This window comes from Augochlora pura, chromosome 6, assembly GCF_028453695.1.
Source record: "Augochlora pura isolate Apur16 chromosome 6, APUR_v2.2.1, whole genome shotgun sequence".
Taxonomy (NCBI): domain Eukaryota; kingdom Metazoa; phylum Arthropoda; class Insecta; order Hymenoptera; family Halictidae; genus Augochlora; species Augochlora pura.
In genome coordinates, this window is record NC_135777.1 from 12,687,120 (window position 1) to 12,712,799 (window position 25,680).

General features: G+C 44.5%; 1 protein-coding gene across 4 annotated transcripts in view; it reads right to left on the minus strand.

Moving 5' to 3' along the window:
• Positions 1-355: 355 nt before the first annotated feature.
• The window catches only part of LOC144471439 (uncharacterized), a 193,833-nt gene continuing 168,508 nt past the window's right edge, over positions 356-25,680 (minus strand). For 2 of the 4 annotated variants that reach the window (XR_013494278.1, XR_013494281.1), the window contains 2 exons: positions 2,259-2,435; positions 356-755 (listed from right to left, as the gene is read on the minus strand). Coding sequence is in view for 1 of the 4 variants with exons in the window: in XM_078183476.1 (XP_078039602.1) it covers positions 679-755 (77 nt within the window). In the remaining 3 variants the exon portion in view is untranslated. The remainder of the gene's footprint in view (positions 756-2,258; positions 2,436-25,680) is intronic. The other 2 variants (XM_078183476.1, XR_013494280.1) reach the window with 2 other exon arrangements.

Below are 25,680 nucleotides of genomic sequence, written 5' to 3' on the forward strand. Positions count from 1 at the left end.
CCGACCGATAAAAGTGTCTCATCGAGATATTACGCGCTTTTATTAATAATTATGTATATCATCGTTGCAAATTCAGTGATTTCAAAATGAACTGTTTTTAGTTGTTTTAGTGTCGACCTCCTGCACTACGATTTCTTTTATAGTTACATTAAGTTTTAGGCCTTTTTTCTTTAGGACTTGTTTAGTTGATCAATCTTTGGCGATGACGTCTCGAAAACATCTTGAGTACTGTTTCACCATTAAACGAAGATATTTTTATGGAATAGAAATTTTGTATTGACAAAAAAAAACGGCAAAAAGTTTTTGAACAAAATCGTATTGTTTGAATATTTCATTCTCAAATTGTACGCCGCGAAATCTGCAGAATTTTCCGAACTGCCCACAATATTTTTTTCTGCGCGAGCGGATTTGACGTTCGCAGTAGACACCGATTCCTACCTATCCAACCGTAAAATCGTCATAAATGGTAGCAATCGGGTGGAGGACCGTCTTCCACGAAAAACAATCGACCAACGGATGTCGCCAATTCTTTTTTGCCCGGGCAGACAGACGCGTAGTATATAATGTAACGTCCGCCTGTTTATGAATATTTATTTCGAGATCGAACTGCGTGTCTCTTGGTGGTACGTGATTTTGTTCAACGGCACAATTACGCGGCGCGTATATTCGGTTTCACCGTTACACGTTATTTATGGGCCTTACCTTCGCCGTCCCCGTTGACTCCTCTTCGTCCCGACTGGATGACCCTCCGTGGCCTGCAATAAAAACGGAGTAAAAATAGCTTACGCTCCGCAAATCTTCAGCGATATTCTTATGAAATGTTTCGCGGAATGTGGGCCAAATTCTTAATGCGTTTTCGAGGCTATTCCGCATTTCTTTCCTTTCTTGCTTTTAATTCGAGCCCTTCGAGAGTTTGGAGGTTATAAATGTAACTTGACAAGTACAGTTTAACCCCTTGCAATACTTTTATCTTCGCAGTTACGATGATTCAATAATTTTCGATTGGAATAATTTCTTGGAGGAGAAATAAAATTAATATTTATAGTGTGCTTACAATTACTTCAGCGCTTAAATATTAGTGGCAAAAAGAGAGAATTTTATTTCGACTTGAAAAGACGAAATAACATTCATACTTAACGGGTTACTGTTTGAAATTATAATCACGAGCCAGACTCGTCAAAGTACGGGAAGGGGTTAAACGTACACTGTAAATATATGTTATGAATGCACATTGTAATTACACGTTATAAATAATATAGATTCTGAAGAGTGGATATTGTCACCAATAAGCAAAATGCACAAGCGTTCTATAACATTCGATAACAATATTTACTACATTTAATTATACTGTACTATACACTATACTTTACTATATTTTTTGTTGCTACTATATTTACTACTTTACCAAGAGACTTCTAAATTAATTTTTACTTTTAGAAGAAATTTCGACTTTTAATGATGCGTGACTTATTAATCCCGAGCTACCAGCTAGCGTAATTCGTGTCTGTTCTCTATGTCTTCATTGAGAAGCGACGAACCCAATTGAAAAAGCTGTAACATACGACGAGTTGAATCTTATTGATCGTCATAGGAATTAATAAAATGGAGGTATGAGCACAACGACGGACGAAATCGGGGGGAAGGTCACTCGCTAATACCCTGATGCCGATACCGGCGTGTAATGGCGGAACAAACAGCGGGCAAATAATTCCGTAAGCTATTAATCAGATAAGAAGAGAGGACGGCGTTGTTGGACCGCAATATCCCGTGTCCGTCGGATGAAACGGAGCAATGTAGGAAGCCGAGGACCGTAGCGGAAAGGAAAAGGGAAGCGAAAAGACGAGATGAGGAGAGAGAAGACTTCTAGGGTAAAGAACCTAACATGTCGCGTCCCGTCTCTCTCTCCTCCTGTCATTAATACCAGGGCGACTGTTACATATGGATGAGAGAGCTGGGTTAGGCCAGAACAGCGATGGTACAGAACGAGACGAAAGCGAAACGGGATGCAGGGAAGCGAAACTCATCGGCTAAAAGCATCCGACGAAAGACCAAACCGTCGTTCCGCTCTCGTTCTGAAATCTCGTCGCCCTCTTCGGGGTCTCGACGGTCGTGGAGAGGAGAGCCGAGGAGAGAGAGCCCAGCCTGACGGTCCTCTCTCGCCAAAGAGCACCGGAGACTTCGATAACCTCGGCCCCGGGGGGTAAAACGAGTTCCCTCGACGAGTTTACCTACGATTCAAATTGTCTGCGAGCACCAACCTCGATTCTCCAGTCTTCCCAGTTTACACTGGATTCCTTTTTGCTCTTCGACTTTTTCCGCCTTTCTTCCTTTCGTCCCTTCTCTCTTTGACTCTTCCTTTCTCTTAGCGGATGGCGCTTTCCCGGGCGCGGCTTATTCCCTGCTCATCGAGGACACCGGCTCGATAAAAGTCCAAGCTGAAAGAAAATTTATCGAATTAGACCGACACGATCCGTTCGACGTCGGGCAAACTCTTCTCAAGCTCTACCCTTCTGTAGCTGATTGCTGCTGGTCCTTGAGGGCTACGGCTCTTTCAGCACTTTGATCGTCTAATTACATGTGATGTTGTTTTTGAACCGGCTACTCGTGTCACTCGAGAGAACCGACTTGGATGGAGTTTCGGAGATTAATTTATTCATTCGGGTCTCTTATCTGCAGACTTTGCGCGACTCTAAACATTATAAAAGTCCACTGAAAAAACTTGCAATCAATCGAAACATATTTGTAGAAACGTATCATTTTTCTGGTAAATTAAACAATGTAGAGCCGAAAGGTTTTTTGCAAACTATTCCGATATGATTCCGTATTCCATTAAAATTTTAGGTTATTTTAAATTTTTGATTTGTTTACTATATAAATTGTTTACTTTAAACTGATTATTTCATTTTATTTCAGCTGTATGTTAATAACTCTCTTAGAAATATTTTAACAGTCAAAAACGTGAATTAACCCCTTGCATTATGACTCCTTTCACGTTTCATCGATTAGCACTTATTTTTGTATTGTTTTCAATTAGTTCCGTTTCCAGACTTTGATAATAGAAAAATTCGATTTGATTTCGATTTAGAAGAAATTAATAATATTAATATTTAATAGATCTTACATGGAATCTTTATCACGAGTCTGACTCGTTGTTATAGTGCAAGGGGTTAAAATGACCAGTATTATAACTGTTTCTGATTATTCGTTTATAATTTAATGAAACATTTCTATATGGTACCATGTCAAGTTTAACAAGTAGTTATATATTGAGCGGGTTCCATCGGGTAAGTTCGGGGGGTTCTGTAAACTTTTTGTCCCAATTTCCCGAATTTATAGAAGGCAAAACCCCATACGCAGGTGCCCTAAAACCGTCAGAATCTCCCCGTTCGTCGGCGAGGTTTTAGGTCAGTTGTCTTTGGTAATTCGAAGGGACATTCGCGGGACGTTTATCGCCTCTCAGGAATTGATCGTGACCCGAGGTTGCGTGGTCGCTCTCCTCCGATCCATCCCGTCCGCGGGAACGATAAATCTGCCGGTGGCCCCCCGTATATCTTCCGGTGAAGGGGAGTAAACGCAATATAGGTAATGTTCCGGCCGGCTACTTAACAAATTGCTACAAATTGCGACGAGCGTTTAGCGTCGGATCGGATCGGATCGGATCGGATCGGATCCTGTTCGTATCTGCGGTCTCTTTCGTGCCCCCGTCACCTCTTTTGCGGTCGCCTTTCGCTGGGGGGGTTCTGGTCGAAACGATACACGGTGGTGGCCACATGGCGCACCCATATGTCCGCGCCATCACCCTAATGTCCGCCCACGGATTTCACGAGTATTTCGGCGAGCGGGCTTTGCCCACGAGATGGAATTGCTACCGTGCGGAGCCGGTCAGAGAAATGAAAAGGACGCGAAGCGACAGGTTTGCGCTGCTGCTTTGCAACCGCGGTAAACGAGGCTCCCCTTCCCCCTCTATCTCATTCCCTCTCCTTCTCGCTCGCTTCATCGAGCAATATTTGTGTGTCTGTGGAAGTGTTTACCCAGGCATAAATCCTCGATGGCTCGAGATCGTTCCGATCCGTCGTTGCAGGCTCTTCATCCGATTTTCCCTCTTTCTATAAGATCATTGTTCCCGCTGTCCGCCTGCGAGTTCCTCTGCGTTTTCGAAGGTAGTCTTTCGAGCATTTTAACCCTTTGCACTCGAAGCTGTTTTGAGGGTAAATCCGAAATAGTTTTTCTGACCAACGGTATTTCTGTTTTATACATTAGTGCGTATTATGCAAATGAAATTGAATATTCAGACTCGTGAAACAGTGTCACATTCAACAGTCATCTCAATAAAAAAGACTACTGATGTAAAAATTATTTGAGAACATGATGGAACAGTTTTTAGTGGTGCCTCAGAGTCACCATTCGAGTGTTAAGGATTAATAATCAGTTATTTTTGTCATTTACGTTTATTTTCACCTTTGCTTGATTTCTGGGTTACTTGATTGATTTGTGTGCTATACCGTAGTCATGATTCACGCGAGATGTAATAAAGGTTGTAGTAGTATTACTTGTCTAAGTACAGGTTGAATGGTCAGTTAATTACGTTAACGCGTTGTATACTAGAATCCGTTTAAATCTAGACATTAATTTTGGGGTCGATAGATCGAGAACGTTCAAACTATTTGGCTGTAATGAAAGGCAAGAGTAAAATAAATATTTTCTGCATCGAATGCAAGAAAGGACAATGAAATTAGAATTGTTTTTATCACTTGAACGGTTAGTTGTTCTTGACGAATATTTTCGTTATAAAATAAAACGTTGCCATTTCTTCGTGACGGGTACAGTCGTCAAAAACAGCTGACTGGTTAATAAGGATATCTACTTTCATATTCTTCGTTAAATCATACATTTTATAAAAGTTTCATATTTCAACAAAGTATAAAGAAAACCAAACATTCTAAACAGTAAAATTACAGTAGCTTAAATGCTTTTTAGAGAGTTTGCGACAGCCAACAGGTTAGTACCTTTAAAAAGTAAAAAACAACAGTCTGATAACCTGAAATTGTCCTACAGATATCACTGTTATCTCTCGATGTTCATTAATCTATTGCTAACTATCAAAGATATTGACTTTCGAAATTTTGTTTCGTTAATTTCAAATTGGCGTTTTATAATGCGTCTCGGACTATTAAAGGAAAACTGAATTGACCTAGAACAACGCTGCCACAAATTCGTCAAAAAGCCATCGTTTATCGTAGAACTTCGAGCGGAATGTTAGCGGAATGGGAGCGGAATGCCGCGGGGCTCCGCCGAGATTTCGAAGACTTCTTTTCCATGGAATGGTAGCTGCGGGGAAGGACAGACCCGGATCGCGGACATGCGTCATTAATCAATGGTTCCGACGGCGGAGAACGAGGCCCTCTAAATGGCACTTTAAAGGCGATACCCTCGAGCCAATCAGCGATCGCGTGCCGAGCGCGCGCGCCCGCGCGGCCCGCTCTTGCGTTCCCGCTCGCACGGATCGTCCGAGTTAATTTCACGGGTATTTAACGCGGTTTCGCTTAACAATGATTCAATCAAGTCGGATTTATTTGGCCGGGATTCGGCGGTTGCCGGCACGAGGCGGTCATTAGGGCTTCTCGTCGGAAACGCCTCCCAGGCTTTTGCCGGAATAAACGCGGCCGGCTCGTGGGACGTTCCGGCGACGCTCCGGGTCGACCTATCTTCCTCTTTCTGTCGCTTTCTGTTGCGACTTTCTTTATCGTTGTAGATTTGCACGTTACACGCCTACGTTTATACTACGGGCGACTGTTTCCGGTGGCCAGGCTTCCACTTCTTGCACCGAGTTTATTCTGACTTCACAGGGTGATCTCGTTTCTTTATGCCAAGGCTTATAGTTTGAACTTTGTATCACTGATTAACCTAACTGTGGCGATCTCTTTGTTAAGCGCCGACCAGCGTGTGTCGCGATAATCAAGCGAAGTCGAAGGAAGTTATGAATCCAGCTCAAATTATTTATAATTTTCATTTGTTTGCTTCATTTCGTCTTGACCTCTAAACATTTAACATATATTAAAATTTACGAATATAATTTAGTTTTCGCCAGAATTACAATTTAACTATTAAATTGTAACAAAATGTTACGCATGACGGATATAATCATCATGACACAAAACTCTACCACATCTCCATGACGGATATAGTCGTCAAACACACTTAGCTGGTTAATAATATCGAGATCTATTAAGTCGCGTATCCGTTGTTCGATTGCTTTGTTCGTATTAGTATGGATATAGTTCTAAATAATAATTAAAATAATTAATTAAATAAATAATCTTAGATCCTAGTATGGTCGAAGGACCGTTACCACATTCACGTATCTTATGTTCTATTTTATCAAGGTAAACATATAAATGATTTGTCGTTTATTGCTCATCACTTTGTTGCATCTCATGTCGTAGATTAATCGATTAAATAATGATAGATTCAAGTTGTACAAGTCGGGATAAGAGCTTCTTTCCACTCAGTAATCGCACGTTTAAAAATGTATTATTAGGGGTGCATTCGTATAAATCGGATTGCACTAAGATCCGAGGAAAGTGGAACTTGTACAGAAATGTTTGAGGTGTTTGGGCAACCGGTGAACGTATTAACCATTGAATCCTCAAATTCATTTATGCAAACGTCATTCAGACCGGGGATCCTCCTATTCGGGATTCAAACGTATTCCAAAGAAAGTACAAATACCCTGGACTGCTTTAAAACATCTCATTGCGCCATGTTTTTAAATATCAAACACACCACAAATGCAATTTAATGAGAAACGTATACATCGTCCAAAGTAAGCAGCACCTCGACTCCTGTTTACCGCAAGGGTTTCCGTCGAAAGAAAATATTCCCGCCGTTCCGCAGCTGGCGAAATAATTGCCGGTTGTTTGCATAAGGATCCGCAGTCTAATCATCGCGGAGACGTCGGAATATCGACTCCCATTTTCAAGGGAGCGAATCGCGAGACCGAAAGGAGACAAAGGCGGTCGGTTAGCGCGATTAGAAGGATGCGTCTCTGGTCGGGTCGGGCTTGGGTCGGGCTCGCCGGGCGTAAATATCGGCGAACCCGGATGCCTTCTGTCCAGGAAGGGGGTGAGACCCCGGGATCGGCAATTCGACGCCCGCGCGAAATGTTGTCAGCCAATTTTCTTGGCCAGTGCCTCTGAATGCCGCAGATTTCCATCTAGGTCCGTCCTCGGTGGCGCCGGTGTATTCCGTTGCTGGGTAAATACACCCTTTTCCATCCCCTCGAGCGGACGAGCGTCGTCGCCGTCGTCATCCTCCGCCTCCGCCTCCATCGTCCACCTCCGTCCACCCACCCCCTGGCCGCATGAACCACAACTGTGATTATAATTCGTAGTCCCTGCTGACAGAACCAACCACCATCGTCAACCCCGTTTCTCCTCTCCCTCTCTCTCTCTCTCTCTCTCTCTCTCACCCTTCTCGGCCGTCGGCACGTTAGTGGACGGGGAGATCGGACGCTGTGTAAAGGATTATGCACGCGGATTTAACTGATGAATCACATTGTCGTCTTGATTCGCGGCGGCGTTAATTTTCGGTTCCGCGCCCTCCACACTTCGCCCTCCGGTCGCTTCGTACACGCACGCGTCGACCAAAAACGAAAAGAGTGCCGGCGGAAATATCGAGAGACTGCGTGCTGGCTGTCTATGGAATCTGTGATGTTTCAGGTTCACCGATTTTCGGTAGCGTTTGATAACAATTGAATCGTGAACATTTAAAAATAGCGAGCGAAACATAAAATTGGGAAGACTGAAGAAGCATTTAATAATTTTATTACGCTACTTGCAATTTATCAAAATTAATGAAAGATATAAATTATTTTGATTATATTACCGTTTCTTACAATCGTCTTCGAAAATCACTATTTTGCATAAAAATCCATAGTCTATTGGTAATTCCGTTGTTGCAAGGTAAAATTCCACATGTAATGTATTTTTGCTTTTTTATGTTCACTAATGCTTCGTATTAGTAGTGTTTCAAATTGCATGATTTTTTGAGTCTATAAAATAAGTTAAAATTTCTGAATTATTTATAATTATATATTATAGTAATAACTTTTAGCATTTTCCCTTACAACTACAAAATTCCTTTGGTCGTTTTAACGTTCTGAAATTTTTGTGGAGAGAGAAACGAGATCTGTTACTTTAAGTATATTGATTTTGGAGAATGCAGTCACTTTATAAATTACTCTGAACCCTCGATGCACACCGGCGTTAACTAGAAGCAGAAATAATGCTATAAATATCGAGAGACTGCGCGATACCAGTGTGCAAAATCTGCTTCGTCGATTTTTGATCGCGGTTGTTGATTAATTCCGAACGACATCGATTGCTGTAACCCTCGAAAGTTTCGTAACAACGAATAATTTATTTATTCATTTACTTATTGACGACTGAAATACCCTTTCGTTTACACGCATAGATTGATAAATATGTATAATTAGTATTGTTACAAGAAATCCCTAAATATAGGATAACATATTGGTGCAGAAGAAATCGACTGTTTTGTAATGGTAATTAGCAGTTTAACGATACGGTTTATACAGTTATTTTGCCCATATAATGTCTGATGTATTCAGTTTAAATCGTCTCAAAATCTCGAGGTAAGATATAATTATGCTGATGATGTTATATGTCACAATCAATTCGAAAGTGACCCGATGCGTAGCAAGGAATTGTAGGTTTAATGTAGGTAGCATATTCGACAGATGATCGACGGATCATCGCCATTATCTAGTACTCAACCCTCGGTTGGCGGAATATTTTCTTCAACAGAACTATCCACAATGTTCATAAAAATTCTGAGTTTTGCACAGCATTCTTTCAAAACATATTTTGGAAGATGATTTTTTCAGGAAATTGAGTAATTAAGCGAACGATTTAGACACCTTGGGTCAAAATTGGCATAGCTGCCGCCTCGCGAGGGTTAACATCGCTTTCTAAGGGCGTTTTTCCAGGCTGTCGTGAACCGTCGGCCCGTAAATGGATTCCGCGGATTCATAGATCGTTTCTCGCGGCGATAAATCTAACGGCGAGCCGAGTGGTAGATGGAGTCTATAAACCGTTCTGCCGTCTCGGTAATTGCCCCGCGTAATCTAACGAGGCTGGGAAGATCGCCGGCGAACACGTGTAGTCGAGGATTTTTTTCCGTTTCGCAAGGAGGCCGCAAAAACCTCTGGAGATCTAAACGAGAACAAGGGAACACGGTCGCGGGGGATAGGGAGCCGCGATAAATCAGCCGGGAAACGACAAATTACCGGCGGCAATTAATCGGCGAGCCTTACCCGCGACGCTTATTTGGAGAACTCGTCCCGCTTAATGCGCCGTAATGAGTATTCGAGATTACGGCAATCGAATTCATCGGGGCCCGCGCAAATAATTTACGAGCGACGCTTCTTTGGTAGACAGCCTGCGGATCGGCGGCGTGTCTGCGGCCGCTTATCCGTCATACTAACCGATGCACACACCCCCGTCAAGCAGTTATTCTCGTCGAGCAAACAATTTCCGTTCGTTTGGAAAGGTTTCTAATCCGGCTGCGTCCGGGGCAGAGCCAGAATTAACTGCTTCCCGTACCTACCCACCGCGAGATCTCCGGGGCTTATTAATTTCGCCAATAATGCCGGCGAGGGTGCCGCCTCCGCACAGATGGCGTATCACGAGTCAATATACTTTTCCGCCCGCGGAAACCATCCCTCCCCCGCAGCCTGAACACGTGACGCTCGCCGAATTTACGCCACGCTAATCATCCCCTTTGACCTGTGCCACTCGCATATGGTTCCGCAACCAGCCACTCTTTCATCCGATCCGACACGATTTCGACTTTTGGCCGACTTTCGATCTCGATCAGAGGGGTGGCTGCCTCCAAACCCTCGCTGATCTCACAGATACGTCTGCACTATTTTCTATTGTCAAGGAGAATGTTCATAGGATATTTGGTGCAGCGATTCTCTGCGATTTTTCTTGATTTGGATTGAAGAGTGATTGCTTCGGAGCAATGAGCTCACCACATTTAACTCCTTGCCGTACTATTTTCTTCATAGCCGCAAGAATGATTACATTTTTTACTGTAATAATTTCTTGGAAGGAAAAGGAAAAATATTTATTGTGTTTGTCTACATTTACTTAAATGGTTAAATACCGATGACAAGAGGACAGAATTTTATTCCTGCTTAAAAGAACGGAGTAACATTTATACTTAACAAGATATTAATAGAAATCTTTATGACGAGCCAGACTCGTCAAAATACGGCAAGGGGTTAATTTATACCTGAAGTAGAGGAATTGGAAATCTTTTGAAATGGCATTAAATACCTTCTTTAATCCAAGTTGCTGCGGTTGATGAAAACGACGTAGATTATTCTTATGCAATGATTTTCGCGGGTTAGATTTTTACCATACGTAGGTACAATAAACTAGTTTTGATAAACTGAAAAATTCAGATCACAATACAAAAGCGATATTTCCTTAAAATACTTAAAATGTTACGCACGTTACGTCATCCATAACATTTTATCGAATTAAGTTATCAGTAATCATATTTTTTGGAACTACGAACATATGTTTCTATTCTATTTTTGCTTTTTATTCTAATTTCGTAGCACAAAGAGTTTGTCCAGTTACAATATTGAAACAAATGAATGAATGACCGAATACAATAATGTCAGTTGAAATAGATATTATGTCATATTTTATTGTGTTCCAAGCTATACCATTCTCTTATGTTTCGTAAAATAATTATTTCGAAATATAAGTTCTGCACAGATATTTGCAGTTTTCAAATAGGGTAGAAAGCCACCCTTTCAGGCCATCGACGTAGGTCTAAAAGCCCTTGCGGGCTGACAGAAATTCCCTTAATTTCTATAACGTCTACGACTGATCCAAGTGCTATTCAAACATTCTAAAACGATGTAATGTAATATTATTTATTAACAGCGAACGTTCTGTGATTTTACTGCCACCCCTAACGCCTCGCGCGCAGGGAACGAAACAGCACCGCCTAATATTTCTTTTCAGCGCGAGATTTCGCTTGCAGCTGATAGACAGCGTCGCCGGAGCCTCGATTAAATCAAAAGCTACATAAAGGGGGGCAAAAACGGAAAAATAAGGGAGGAAGTCGTTCCTCGCGCCGAGCTCCAGATTTCCCGAGCTTTTCTCCGGTCTACTCGAAATCTATATTTCACGGGGATCTCATGGACAGTCGTCGCACCTATTTATACGACGTCGAGTATACTCGACTTCTCGCGAGCGAACGCGTAAGATCGGGTCGGTGAAGACAACGGCTACGACGACGCGAGGAGACGAAGTAGAAGAAGAAGAAGGAGGAGAAGAAGAAGAAATCGAGAGCGAAGAACGCGTCGAGGAGGTGGTGGGAGGAGGGAGGACCGATGGTTCTGCCACAGTCAGGACACGATCGCGGAGCATGGACCCGTCGAGAGAGACGGAGGGACAGAAAGAGAGCGAGCGCGCGCGCTCGAGAGAGAGAGAGAGAGAGAGACAGAGTAGGAATAAAGTAAGTCGACGTCGAGAATGTGTGCGAGAGGTCGCGTACGTTGCGGGTGGAACGAGGCAGACGCGAAAGGAGGCGATGGAAGGATCGAGAGGGAACAGCGTGACGAAGCTGTACTGGAGAGAAGCGGACAGAGCTGAGAGAAAAAGAGGGAAAAGCGGGGAGGGAGACTAAGAGAGAGAGAGATTGAGAGGGAGACAGAGAAAGAGGGAGAGAGAGAGAGAGACGACGCCTGGCTGCAGCGCGGAGAAAGACGAGGAGAGAGAAAGGAGAGGACAACCCCCTCTTCTTCGCGGGTTGACTCGAACGCCGGCGATATCTCGACCAATCAAATCACGGCCCGGGCTCCGCCTTTTATCATTATTTTACTTGTTTTCCCTTTACTTCACCCTCATTGGATGACATTCCCCGGGCCATTTCGCGGCGCAAAAAAGATACCCGCGCCCAACCGGCGACTCCATGCTTCCTACCGCGGCCTTCGGTGCCCTCCTGGTACCCACCTCGTGCCCACCTTGGTCCCACGGACCACCTCCGAAGTGATTCGGACGCCGCTGCAGCCGGCTGAGTCCTCCTCCGGCCGGCGGAACGATTTTCCGAGGATTTCCACGGCAGAATTGCGTTTTATCATACAGCCACGCGAAACTATGGACCCCATGGCTCTGTATCGGCTCATCGATCCGTAACCATCACCCTTCCATCGACGATTTTTAAGGAAAAATTTATTTCCGGATGACGAGATTAGTTTCGTGATAAAGGTAAAAGAACAAATAAATAATATCTAGAACGATGCAAGATTAATGTTGCAATTGCAATACTGCAATTTCGATATCATACGTTCAGAAGTTTAGAAGTATCTCCCAGTTTGATCCGGAAGATAACAGAGCTGATTCAAAACTCATTTCTACCGAAAACTATAGGTTCTATACCCTTCGAATACAGAAGGCTATAGCATGAACGACGTGCGTGTTTTTTCAGATTTCTATTGAAATAATCAAAACGCTGAATCATGTCGCATATGTTCGTTAATATTAACGGTAACTTGTGATTAAACTTGTCGATCGTTTACAGGTGTTAAATATTTGTGTTTTGCTGGGCGACCGCAGTTGTCTAGACGTTAACGATGAAGAATATTGCACAAACGACAAACATAAATGTTCAAATTAGTATAACTGTGAAAAAATTCGGGTCGTCGACTATTCCACTAGTTAACGTCCGTTGGGCTTGGGAAATCTAATCTCCTCGTCAACATTGAGAGATTTCGTCGGAAACTGCGGTAGCAATTTCACAGAAACCGGAACAAGTAAAATGGCAGATCTCTGGCAGCCTCTCATAAATGACCGCACGGGTCAAATAACTATGCCGGAGCCATGGAAATCCGCGGAGCCGGTTGTCTGCCAGGAGCAGCCTCGTCTCCGAAAACCAGTGCCTTCCACGGACGAAGACGTATCGTCGGATCTACTGCCATAATTTCCGCGAATCCTCTGTCCCTCTGTCATCACATGAAAGCGCGACACGCTCGAGCTTCCGCGGGCGCGAGCCCGACGTTTGTATATTTTGCTCGTTTTTTTCGGGGGGTTCCGTTTCGAAACGCGAAATCGTGGGAACGGACCGGTCGCGGTCGGTCGGACAGTCGGTTCGGAACACAAGAGCGCTCTCGATGTCGAGAAGCGTGCTCTCGATTCATCGACTTCGTGATCCGGACGAGAGAGCGAATCAACGATGAAAGCGTTCCGGGCCCGAGTCCGCGGCTGTGCCGGCCTCGCGGATAAATTCGTATCGATTCGTCTAGCTGGCGCATCGAGACCGTGATTGACGAGGTTCTCTCGTCAAGGATTATGCGGTTCGTTGGTCGGAACGAACGGCTTTGGGGCATGAGTGCGTAGACAAATACATAGCCGGCCGACGAGTCCGTCCGACCCCACCCCCCTCCCCACCCTTAACCCGAATTGACACTTCCCAAACCTCGAAACCTCGGAAACTGCGAGTGCCGCTGGTACGTCTGCAAAATTGTTCTGTCCCGCAGCGGACACCTTGTCGAGTTACCAATGATCGCTGATCTTTCATTAAGGGTTGGAGCGGCGCGCGGTCGCGCTCCTTATACCGCCAGTACAGCGGTGGCAGTGGGGTGGGAAAATCTAGGAGGCGTTTGTTATGTCGTCGCAACACAGCGCGAGAATATTCCAAAAATATAAGCTCTTGTCGCGGAAGGAGAATTTCGCGAGACTCGTATTGTTTCGAGCTCCTTTGATTTTTATAAATGAATTCTGGGAGCATGAATCGCGCGACTAGATCTGAGGTAGATCTAGTAATCTATAATAGATTTTAGGGGTGCGTTCGGATTATAAGAATTTGAGAGAAAATGATGTACATATACAGAGCGTCCCACAAACTTTGTCTATTTAAACATCATGGTTGTTTCAAGAAGCGAAAGATTATAAAATGTTACTTACAAAAGTGATAGGGTTTAAGAAAGCACATAATATGATGTAAATGGTATTACTGTAGGTGGATGCGTAGCGAAGATATACAGGTCGACTTTGTTATTTTAAATGGCATTTTCCATTTTTTATGCTGATTTTCGATCGATTGGCGTATTTTGAGAATAAAAGTACTCAGGTGCATTCGTTCGAAACGTCACCGTTTCGTGAAATATTCCCACGATAAGACGCACAAGGGACCGACGTGAACAGCTTCATGAAAAAAGTCAAATATTTCAGAGACGGTAAGTTTTAGAACAGCTGCAACTTAATACTATTATACTTAAAGTTCGCCAGGTTATGAGTATCGAGCATAACAAAACAAGATATGCAAATTAAAATAGCAACGTTGACCGCTCTATCTCTATCCCTTCACTTGCAAAAATATCATTTATTTTATATATACGTTCGTAAACCCTATAATCTTTGTAAGGAAAATTTTCCGGTGTTGTATAAGATATAATGAAATAATTTTCGTTGAACACGCTGTATATGAGTGATGAGGGTTAAGAATTATAAAAACTAGTATGGTAAGAGCAGAGTTTTGAAGATGACACGAGGTCAGGTCAGTAAAAACATTAACACGTTAAAACAGTAACACACTAGGTTAAGAAACAGGAAGTTTAAATACTGCATGTTCTACTTTCACGAATGATGCAAATTTTCTCTGATCAATTAAAAGGAAACGAGTTTAAAACCGTCTCGAAACATCAGAATGTTCAGAATTACACGCGGAGGGTTTAAAAGCGACAAAAATCCGTAGAAGTCGTGCACTGAATTTTCTCACTAATGAAGTCACCGTCTAATTACTCTTCCTACGGAATTACACCGTAATCTCGTAACGTAATCGTTGCGTCGCTAAAGATCGATCGGTCGAGGTGTTAGAACACTCTCGCAGTCTCCGGCGAGGAGAAACAACGTCGGCCGTGTCGCGAGGATAATCTTACGTCTGGACGAGGCGCGAAACGTCGGGGCACGGCATTCCTCGAGACTCGTCACCGACTTCGCGGCTATAATTTGCATCGGTAAGTCTCGTCTGGGGCCGAGACGATTAACCAGCCTCGTCGGAAGCGAAAACCGCGTGGCTCGGTACGAGGATCGGGCGTGTTCCTCTCGCGTTCGGTTCCGCGGCGGCGACGACGGCGACACCTCTACGAAGCACGGTTGACGAACCGGGAACCCGTAATTCACCGGGAATAAATGCGCTCTGGGGGCCGGGGCGGATGGCCCCATCGCGTGCCCCGAAAGAGAGAAAAACGAGGAGACAGAGGGGGACGAGAACGCTCGGTCGCACCTACGTACGCTCTCGATCTAGCATTGCGCCGCGGTGCATTGTATGTATATCGGCCGGTGTAAAACGCGCGGGCCAACAAGAACCCGGAGCAAAGGGGGCGAGGAAGATCGGCGGGCCTGCGTCGGGCCTGCGGGACACGATCGCGAGGTACCTAAAAGAACATTCCTGCCGACGGAGGGCACCGGGAACAAGGGTTCTTTCGGGAACGAGAGCTTGTACCGCGCAGGAAACAAATTTCTTTTTTCGGCGGACCGTCGAAGTCGCTGCTGAACTTCTTTGACGAGCTGCGCCGAGAGAAGACGGTTTCGGGACGGGCGAATTTAAAATCGGCGGAGACACGCGATAGCTCTTTCATCACTTTTACCATGGAAGGAACAAGCTTATTACAATCGGTATATTTTGTTAGCACTCGAGAGAATATGGTTTCGATGATAGCACAATAGGTAGAGATGAAGTTTGCTTTATGAAGTTCACTACCAGTGTTACATATGTGCGACGACAACGATTCTATGTTTCACTTGGAGTACAATAAATTAATGTTGTGAATATAATTATTTAAAATTGTTTTACATAAAGATCCGCAATCTATTCATTATACTCAGTTGTATAAGTTTCGATCTAAATTGACTATCAGAATATGAGGAAATAGATTTTGTTAGATATTGTTTTTGAAGTGTTACATTCAGGATACGGGCTCATCATTCAGAACCAATTTGATAGACTTTATTCAAAAATATATAACAAAAGAGTCACTATTAAATGTTCCTCCACTTGCCTCTTTCTCGTATTTATGTCACGTTAACTATATCGTACTAATTTCAATAAAGCGGCATTAGTTCACACGGGTGTTGTCGGAATAGGCGTTATAAAATATTGTTCCTCATATTTTCCTGCAGATTCTAGTAGATAGTGTAAATCGGGGAAGGTCCACCGGGAAGGAAAAACAAATTCAAAAGAGAAAATCGGGAGGGTTCGTGTCTCCAAGCAAACAGACTCCTTCCCAAGAAAGAACTTGGCAAGAAGGTAAGGAGTAGCGAATCCGAAGCCAGCCACTCCGGAAGGACAAATTTGAAATTTGGAATGCGGGGGTGGAAAAGAGAGGGCAAGCCGGAGAAGGGTAAAGCGTACGGAAACCGGATAACGATTTGTTCGAAAAGCAATATAGCGGGCTATCACCGGGCTCCGAGGAGTATGAGGCGAAGGAAAGCGAGAAGGACGAGGCTCAGGGGGGGAGGCCACGGGTGTGGGTGTGTGTGCGCGCGGGGGAGCCCTTTTCCTGAAATTTGCATGAGGTATTAAAGCCCGGTGGCTGCGTTCACCAGCGGAGTTCCTGTTTACCGACACCGAATGCCGAGGATCAAAGGACTTCTGGCAGACTCGCGCCTCTCTCCCTCCTCTAACCCGTCTCTGTCCCTCCTTCTTTCTCCCTTTGGGAAACACGGACAGACAGACGGATGAAGAGAGAGAGAAACAAAGCGGAGGGAATCGGTGCTCGTTGGGCCGATCCGTGAAACCAACCCTGCCAACTTCGGGATAGTCGGTGGTTGCGCGCGGGCCTTTGTCGCTAAATCGTCGATCGCGCGACAACTGATTTCCTCGGAGTGGTCCCGGGGATTACGCTTGTAGAGCCGAATCGCTGACATATCGAGCCAGACTTCTCCGCTCCTTTGGGACCGCCGTGTTCTACCCGTGATTCCAAGAGCCGAGGCAGTGGTTCCTCTAAGCTCGAACGTGATCCTGATTGCTGTAGATGCTACAGGAGATGAGGTGTTTCGACATGATTTTTAATTAATTCTCTCCGCATGAGTTTGATCTTTGTACCCGTAGAAATCTAGGTCTGTACTCTGCATTCTTTAATGCTAGGTTTACGGAAGCAGACGTAACGATAGACATTATGATAGACATTATTTAATTTACGGTTACTTAAATTGTAAAGATACGATTATGAGTTATTTAATCAAATACCATGCTTGCAGCAAATATTGCAGTAACCCTAGTTAAAAATCAGAATAATTGTCTCGTTGTTATATCCGGAAATCTAGTGTTAAAGATCTAGATTTGGAAAATGCAGCGAATTTTTACTCGGAGTCTTTCGATGTGGAACTAGAGCTCTTTGCTTTGTCAGGTGTTAGGTTCCAGTGACGTCTTGCACATCCCCTAAAATTTGTAGTTTAGCAGATTAGGCAGTCTTCGGTTTCCTGCCTCGTATCTCTTGAACGGAGCCTCTGTTCCAGCGAACGGAATCGACGAAGTTGATGCCCGAGTCATCGGAATCAACGATCCGGTTGTAACGAGGAAGAGATGCTCGGCATTCTCGACCGATCATCATAATTGCGAGTTAATTACGACGGCCGTGCGCGCGTATCGTACCCGCGTTTTGCGGACGCGGCGATGATCGGGTTCGCCAATTTCACGGGCAATAAAGTCGTGGGAGGAATCCGGTGATCGCGAAATCGAACCTAACCCAGACCGATGACACGGTGCTCGGCTCGCCGCTATTCGGCTCCGCGGGAAAGACGAATGGCCGACGGATCCTTGGACGCGAACGACCGCGGACCAACGATATTCCAGGAATGTTAACGCGAGTAATCGTATTCTTGCTCGGATCGTGCCCCGTAAAAACGCTAGCTGGCAGTGATGTATGCCGTCGGGGGCACGCATCGCATAAGTAAGGAGGGCCTTGGGCCCATTCATCAGCGTTAGGGGGAGGGGGAATAGGCCCACGGACCGCTTCGTTCGTTTCACCCTCCCCCACCTCCTCCTCCTCCTCCGCCTCCCCCGACCGCCCTCTCTGTCTTCGCTTCTTTTCGTCATCTCGTCTCCGTGGTTCGCCGCGACGACGTCCAGGGGACACTTTGTCGATCGAGCTCCCCTCGGTTCTATCAGATAACAGGATTCCTCGTTCGATGATTCACCGATCAACGCTGACGGCCCGCCGATCGAATCGCGTGTTCATCGAGGAGCCGACCGAACTTTCGTAGACGTTCGGCTTTTGTGTGAATTTATTGTGGTTCCTTAGACTTCTCCAAGTTTTCGGGCCTTCCATCCGAGCCTTCTGTCGGTGCAGGAAATTTTCCAGGATGTTCAGCTAACTCGACCTAGTTTAACACCTTAAACAGTCAGCTGTTTCTATGTTAGAAGTGCACATTTCCGAAGCTGTTTTCTCATTCTTCAACGAGGACATTACGTTTTCTCTTGTTTCCCGAAGAGCATTTGTTCTCCACGACGCGTCGCTTTGTTGCTTGTGACACGCCACAGACAATCCTATTCTGATTCCAGTAAAGATTTGACCAAATGTCTTAGTATAGTAAATAACCTTGACATCGTTTTTGGGCATCGTGCCAAAATGATCCCAACGAATATGCGAAACTGAGAGGATGGATGGGTGGTCGATTGTTAAACAAACTTTAAAGTACCAGTTAAGGACAGATTGGAGCATATCAAGTTCTCTACAGAGATTTTAAAATGAACTTACCGTTTTCTTCACAGTTACAATGATTAGAACTTTCTCGATTCTAATAATTCCTGAGAAGAAATTTTTAGAACAGATATAATACATACTTGAATGATTAAATGTCAACGAAGAGAATGCAGAATTTGATTTCGAGTTAAAAGAGTGGGATAACATTCGTACTGTCTCTATCACTGGATAGATTCGTTAAAATGAGTCAAGGGATTAACGAGTACCATTGGCAATTCATTCATGAATTGAACCGTTCGCCAAACGCCTACGTCCGAGGCAAACGCGTCATCCTATCGTTCCCCGGCAAACGACGTTATCCATTCATTGTCCTTAGAGGGAGATTAGCAGATGGTTGCAAGAAGCGGTTGAATGGCGTCATCGAAAACTGCTCTGGGCCGTCGATCTTCAGGGAAAGCGGAAAAACGAGACAGGAGGGCCGGAGGACGTATCCAGCGCGGCGGATACAGAGGGCCTCGGGGGTGGCAGTGTCCCCCGTCGTTCTCTGTCCGCATCGTTGCAAAACGGATGCATTTCGGATGCAGCTGCGAGTTCGTTAGAGCGTCTAACGCGCGTGTGCGAGCCCGAATTGTTTATGCGCGGTGAATGTAGCCGCGGCAGCGCCGCGGAGCGCACGTACGCGTATCAGAGAGCGATGAATATGCATACCTTAATTCGCGGGGCTAATTGAATAATTTGTAAAACGCGGCAACCCGGGCCGGGCCGGGCCGGGCCGGGCCGAGCCGAGCCGAGTCGGGCCGGGCCGAGCCGCTAGGACCTTTTTGCATTCCCCGCAGCCTCCCCATTCCCGATTCGCGCTCCTCGCTCCTCACCGCCCCGCGCCGCGCGCGTTCTCCGGCTGTCCGACCGCGGAATGATATCCTTACGGTCCCGAACATCACCTGGTATGGATAGCTCGCCTAAAATGCGGTTTGGCGCCCGTCGGTGCTCCGGGAACGCGACACCCAGAGGCCTCGGGGCCCCGTCGGCCCCCAATCCCGGGCGCAACGCGTGCCCTCTTCGACCGATGACCAATTCTATTTGTCAGGAAAGTCGTTCTACCGTTTCTTCTTCCATCGATGTTCGATGAATTCGTTCCCCGCCCAGCTTTTTACCCGGGCACCGAGACGTTAACGTTGCTGCCCGTAGATATACGCTTCACATTTTAATGCCGGCTAACGATCGGGGACTCGCCTGCCCCCACATACTCGCAACGTGTGCCGGCGACGAAGTTTTACCGATTCGAGCATCAGTTTTTCAAGCTTGCGCTATGGTGCTGGGAAGAATTCAATGTTGCCGATGTCTGCTAGTGCGAAGATAGTTGTTTCATTCGTTGATGCTAGTTTACATCCAGTCCCCGTTTGTCAGTTTTTGTAGATGACAGTTGGTTTATCAAGTCGCCATGAAAACAATCGAAAAATCTCGCTGTTAGAAGATATGAGGATAAATGAAATTGTGGCTCGATGAAATTACAAGGTACGATGTCTTGGATCATTTTGGGTCTTTGCGAACTTTTTTAAATGCTAAAACAATTAGAAAAACGGTTCGACACTGTAGTTACCGAATCTTGACAATTGTCCGAAACTTTGAAACATTTAAGACGATGTCCACGTCAATTTTTCCTAATTAACCCCTTGCACTATAATAACGAGTCAGACTCGTGATACAGATTTCATACAAGATCTAGTAAATATGAATTTTATTCATTTCTTCTACATCGAAATAAGAATAAATTCTTCTGTTATCAAAGCTTAGAAACAAAAATACATAGACAACAAAGGAAACAAAAATTGTCTGGTAATTTTTCTAAAAATATTAAGAATAATTTATAAGTGCCGATCAACGCAGCTTGAAAGGAATCGTAGTGCAAGGGGTTAAGATCGTTCGTTCGGAAATTCCGTGTCTTAAGAATCATGTACCATCCAAGAATTAATTATTTACTACTTAAATATCTGATCCACATTTGAAACTCCAGAATAAAATTGTACAATAACTATTAATCACGCAGACCATCGCAGTCTTTTCGAAACAAATGCCGGCATACTCTCGGGACAAGCTGACGCGTTACGCGATCGCGAATCCTTCGAGAACAAGCGGCCGGGATCCGCTCCGCCGCGACGGCGGGAGACGGGATCGGCCCGAACCCGTCCCGCCGCGGCGTGTAAAATGGTAAAAAATGGTAAAAAGGGGAAATTAATTGGCCGAGGCTGAGCGCGCGCGGATTAAACCGGGGCCAGGAGAAAACGAAGCGGTCGGATTATTATTTCTTCCGGTAGATAAAGCGGGGACACGGAACGGGGAAATAAAATGTCGCGCGGCCCGGACAGTAGGCTGTGCCCGTGGTTTTGTAGCCGGTGGTCAGAGTTACGGGTCGGGCACGGAGAGTCGCGTTTAAAACAACGCCGAGAAATGCACATTTTAATCGTATCGCTAATAGCTGGACGTTTATAAGCCTCGCTGTGTCTCATGAATACGCATGTTCTTGCCGGTGACAACGCCGGAGAATTAATGCCCGGCAGGATGTGCGCGGCACGACACGAGATTTTCGTTTCGGTCGCGATTCTTCTTTCGGAACCCGCCGCAGAGACCGCCCAGCATTTTCCCGAATCCGTTTCCTACCCGTTGACCGCAGGGCAAACGTTATTAATTGTCGGCTGCGAAGCTGTTTTCCGTGGCTAATTGAACGAGGTCGCGGGTCACGGGGATCGGCCGCGAGGTTCGCCCGGCGTTTTCGCCTTTTGTCGAAAACCCCACTGGATTTAGGGCATTTATAGTCCGTGGATGTTCTAGACCCTGCAAATTGTTTTGGAAAAATCGGACCACGGTGTAGCCCTGTTGCGAATCTATTATCGCAAATTATTTCGAAGAGAAGGGACCAACGTATTGTTGAAAGTAATAGAAATTTATTTTGGGACGATCTGACTAGAGTGAAGTCTTGTTGCGAATTCATATCTGCAAATGGAAAATTGTTTTGGAAAAATCAGATCAAAGTGAACACTTGTTGCGAATTCATAATTGCAAATTATTTCGAACAGATCCGATCAGAGTGAAGTTTTGTTGCAAATTCACAATTGCGAAGAGCTTAATCCAGACTCAAACGAAGTCTTGTTACGAATTCATACCTCGAAATTGCAAATTGTTTTGCAAAGATCAGATCAATGTGATGTCTTGTTGAAAATTCATACGTGAAAATTATATTGGAAAAATTAAAGTAAAGTAGAGTCCCATTACGAATTCATAAGTGCAAATTGTTTTGAGAAAATCAGATCAAGTAGAAAAGTCGACTAGAAGATTGCAATATACATCAGTTACAATCATTTGTAATGTTTGCATTGGTTTGCAAGATCATAGACGTTAGATTCGTGTATGAGGAATCATCTGATCGATTACAAGGTATGTATATTTCACAGATATTGATAGAAACTATTTGTGCTTCGTATTTCAAGGTTCAAATTGACCTAAACTTGGACAAATTTAGACACTTAGACCATTGACACGATTTCACATTTTTATTAACACTGAACCAACTAAGTCGGTCGAAATGACCGATTCCACACTTTTTCTTTAAAAACTTTTTAGATTACAAAGACTTTTACATAGGAAATTATCAAATGGATATCACGATTAGAACATAAATTATAATACAAATGGTAAAAAGTCTAAATAAATCCAGGTTTGCATTCTTCTAAAGCAAAACGCGTAGCCACTGTTCGAGCTCGGTAAGTTTAGTGTTAAAAATGATTCTAGCACTTAACGCACGGGCTTTCTGACTTCCTACGACGGTCCACGTAAATTTACTTTTTTTCTTGGATTTTTAGTACGTTGCGCTAGTTTTTTAATTTTACGCACATTGCGTTACTCTTTCTTGGTGCCATTAGTGATAGCCCTATCTGCTTGTTGTTCCTACGGTGTAGTTTTAATTTTAGGATATATTTCTAAATAATTTTATAACGGCAACAATGGCAAGCAGCAAAGAGTTTTTAGAAAACTTATCCGGAAGTGATGTTGAGTTTGAGAACCTTGATGAAGAAAGTGACGTTTCAAGTGATTACAGTGAATCTTTATCTCTCAGAAAAAAAATTGCACGTAGGTTATCTTCTTCAGAGAGTGAATTTGAAGATGATGAATTTAATAAAGTTTTATTATAGATACAACGCTTTAAATCCATACATTCATGTTGATTTAATTCCCCTGAAAAATACCCGGAACCTAGGAAAGACAGAACAGATTCGAACCGTCCGCTAAATGCTGGGCTTCCTCTGATCAACTTTTCGTGTCAGCAGAAAAAAAATAAGCGATCTAACAAAAAAATGTCAGTGGAACAGCTAGGAGTAAGAAAATCCGTTACGCTAAATCATGGGCCGTCTCCGGAGTTGCACTGGAGCGTTCCTTTTTCCCGAAACCGTTTCCCCGCAGGCATCCGAGCAAACAGTTATCTTGCGAAACGGTGTTTCTTTTTTGCGCTAATTGGCGTCGGGAGCGTTTCCCGTCGAATTCGCGTCCCATCGAGGGTGTTCCGGTTGTTCGTAGCCGGGCATAGAATCATCGGTCCGTGGCTAAATCGGTGCGTCGGAGGCACGGGAACGCGTTTCGTATGTATATTGTATTCATATTTATGTGAATAATCGCGGTAATGGCGGGTCGAGTAATTGAGACTCGTGTAAGCGTTTACGAAGTTAGCGCCGGCTCATCGACCCTCCTCTCTCATTTTCATACCTTTCCCGTTCTCGGGAGCGTTCTCGTCGTGAGAGATCGGCGGCCCGATCGTCGGCCCGATCGTCGGCCCGCGCGTCGCGTCGGCACGCTCGTCTTGCTAATTGATCGAAGACATCGAACGCGTAGCGCGTTCTCTCTCGGATTCGGCAGGACCACGGTGTTTTCGAGCGGATAACAATCGCGCGCGCAACACACCGGCCGGTCCCTTTACGAATGTAAATGTATTCCTGATCGCGCGATCCGATAGCTTAATATTAATAATAGACCACGGAGAGAACGAAAGAGAGAGAGAGAAAGAGAAAGAGAAAGAGAGAGAGAGAGAGAGAGAGGAAGGGGGTATCAGGGGATTATCGCGGAACTTCCGCGAGGAATTTGTCGGGCCCGTGGGACGGCGATACCCATCCCCGATATCGGCCAATTATGGCCGTGATTGAGTCATAACGATTCTGGTTATGTTAAACACGAGTTTCTCGGCCCGTTTTCGCCCGATACCCTAGCGCACCGCGGCCGACGATATAAGATAGCGTGAAAGCATTCCACCCTGGCTTTAATTGGATACTTGTCTTTCTCGGTTGTTCGCGCGCGCGAAACACTCTAAGCGTACAGAAACACGCGGCCGTGTTCGTGCGCGCGAGTGCACCGGCGAGACGCGCGCGTTATCGCGGCGAAACGCTCGGCCAACCGGACGCGAGCGATAGTCTGCCTTCAATAACGGGGCGTAATATTACGTAAAGTCGGCTTTCAGTGGCTGGGTGTTACCCGGGCTCTTCTTTTTCCACTCCCTACCATAAAACACCGTATCCCGCGTTCCCTCTTTCGCGCGAGCCGCGAGTTTACGTCTTAACTTTGATCGTGGCCGCGATTGCGACGCCCGATTCACACGGAATCCCGCGATCGAGCACGGGAAATCGGTGTGCCGCTCGAGCGGTTCGGTTTCGAGACGATCCGGGGTTGGGAGCACTCGGGAAAACGTTCGGATGCGCGTGCGATTTTCATCGGAGACTAATTGACTAACGTATTTGGATCTATAATGCCACTTATGGTACGGTTCGTTAAAAAGAATTGATTGTTCCGCTCAAGTTGAACGCAACCGAGTTAGGTCTGAGTATCTCGGAATTCTTTTTCTCATCGAAATATGTTTCGCATGGAATCAGCTCAGTCCAAGGCAATTCGCGTACCAAACGATTTCCTATATAAATTGATAATTATTGAACCTTATCTACTACATTTATTCGCGTATTTGGATTTGCGAGTTTAATACCGGCGCCGTTCGATTGGTATATTTTGTTAGCACGATTTAAGTTTGACGTGATATCTGAACAACTTTGTTTTCGAATAATAGTTAATTATGCAGGAGTAACATCGAAGAGCGAATGCAAACATAGTTGAATCAGTTGTTCGAAGAGCCCATAAAGTCTTGACTGAATAGTTCCATGTCCGACTGGCTATTGCAAAAATTTCCTCTGCTTCTTCTTGCTATTAGTAAATTTTTCTATTCTTTAATTATTTGCTATATTACTCTCACAACTAACTTAATAGAGCTAATAGTCGGATTTGACGTATTAACCAGTTAACTGTGGTGATCTCTTTGTAGAGAAAACATTTTCATGAAACATTAAAATTTAGGAATATAATGTTGGTTTCGCCAGAATTACAATTTAAATATCAAATTGTAACAAAATTTTACGCATGACGGATATAATCGTCATGACACAAAATTCTGCCACATCTCCATGAAGGATAAAGTCGTCAAACACACTTAACTGGTTAACGAGATGGTCTTGCATGCGATATACAATTCGCGGAGTCGCTGCTAATATCGCATGTGGTGCTCCTTATCGTTTGATTGAGATTAGTAAAATTATCAACCCAAATTGATGCTTACTAATGCACCACGAAAAGAAACGTTCTACCTACTTTCTCGCTCAATTTAATAAGAAGTTAGTTTACTTTTGGTACGGCGATCAAGATTTTCATCTTGCTCCACTAAATTTAATAAGAAACGAATCATTCTTGTTCCATTTATTTTACTCTATCTCGATCAGTTGGGATAAATAAACTTGCCAATTCGCTTCGACGTTTATTAACGGAAATGAGAGGAAGTGGTCTGCTCGGTATCTCGTTGAGTGGAATAAAAGATTAAATGGACTGCTACGATCTCGCGAAAATTAGTTTAC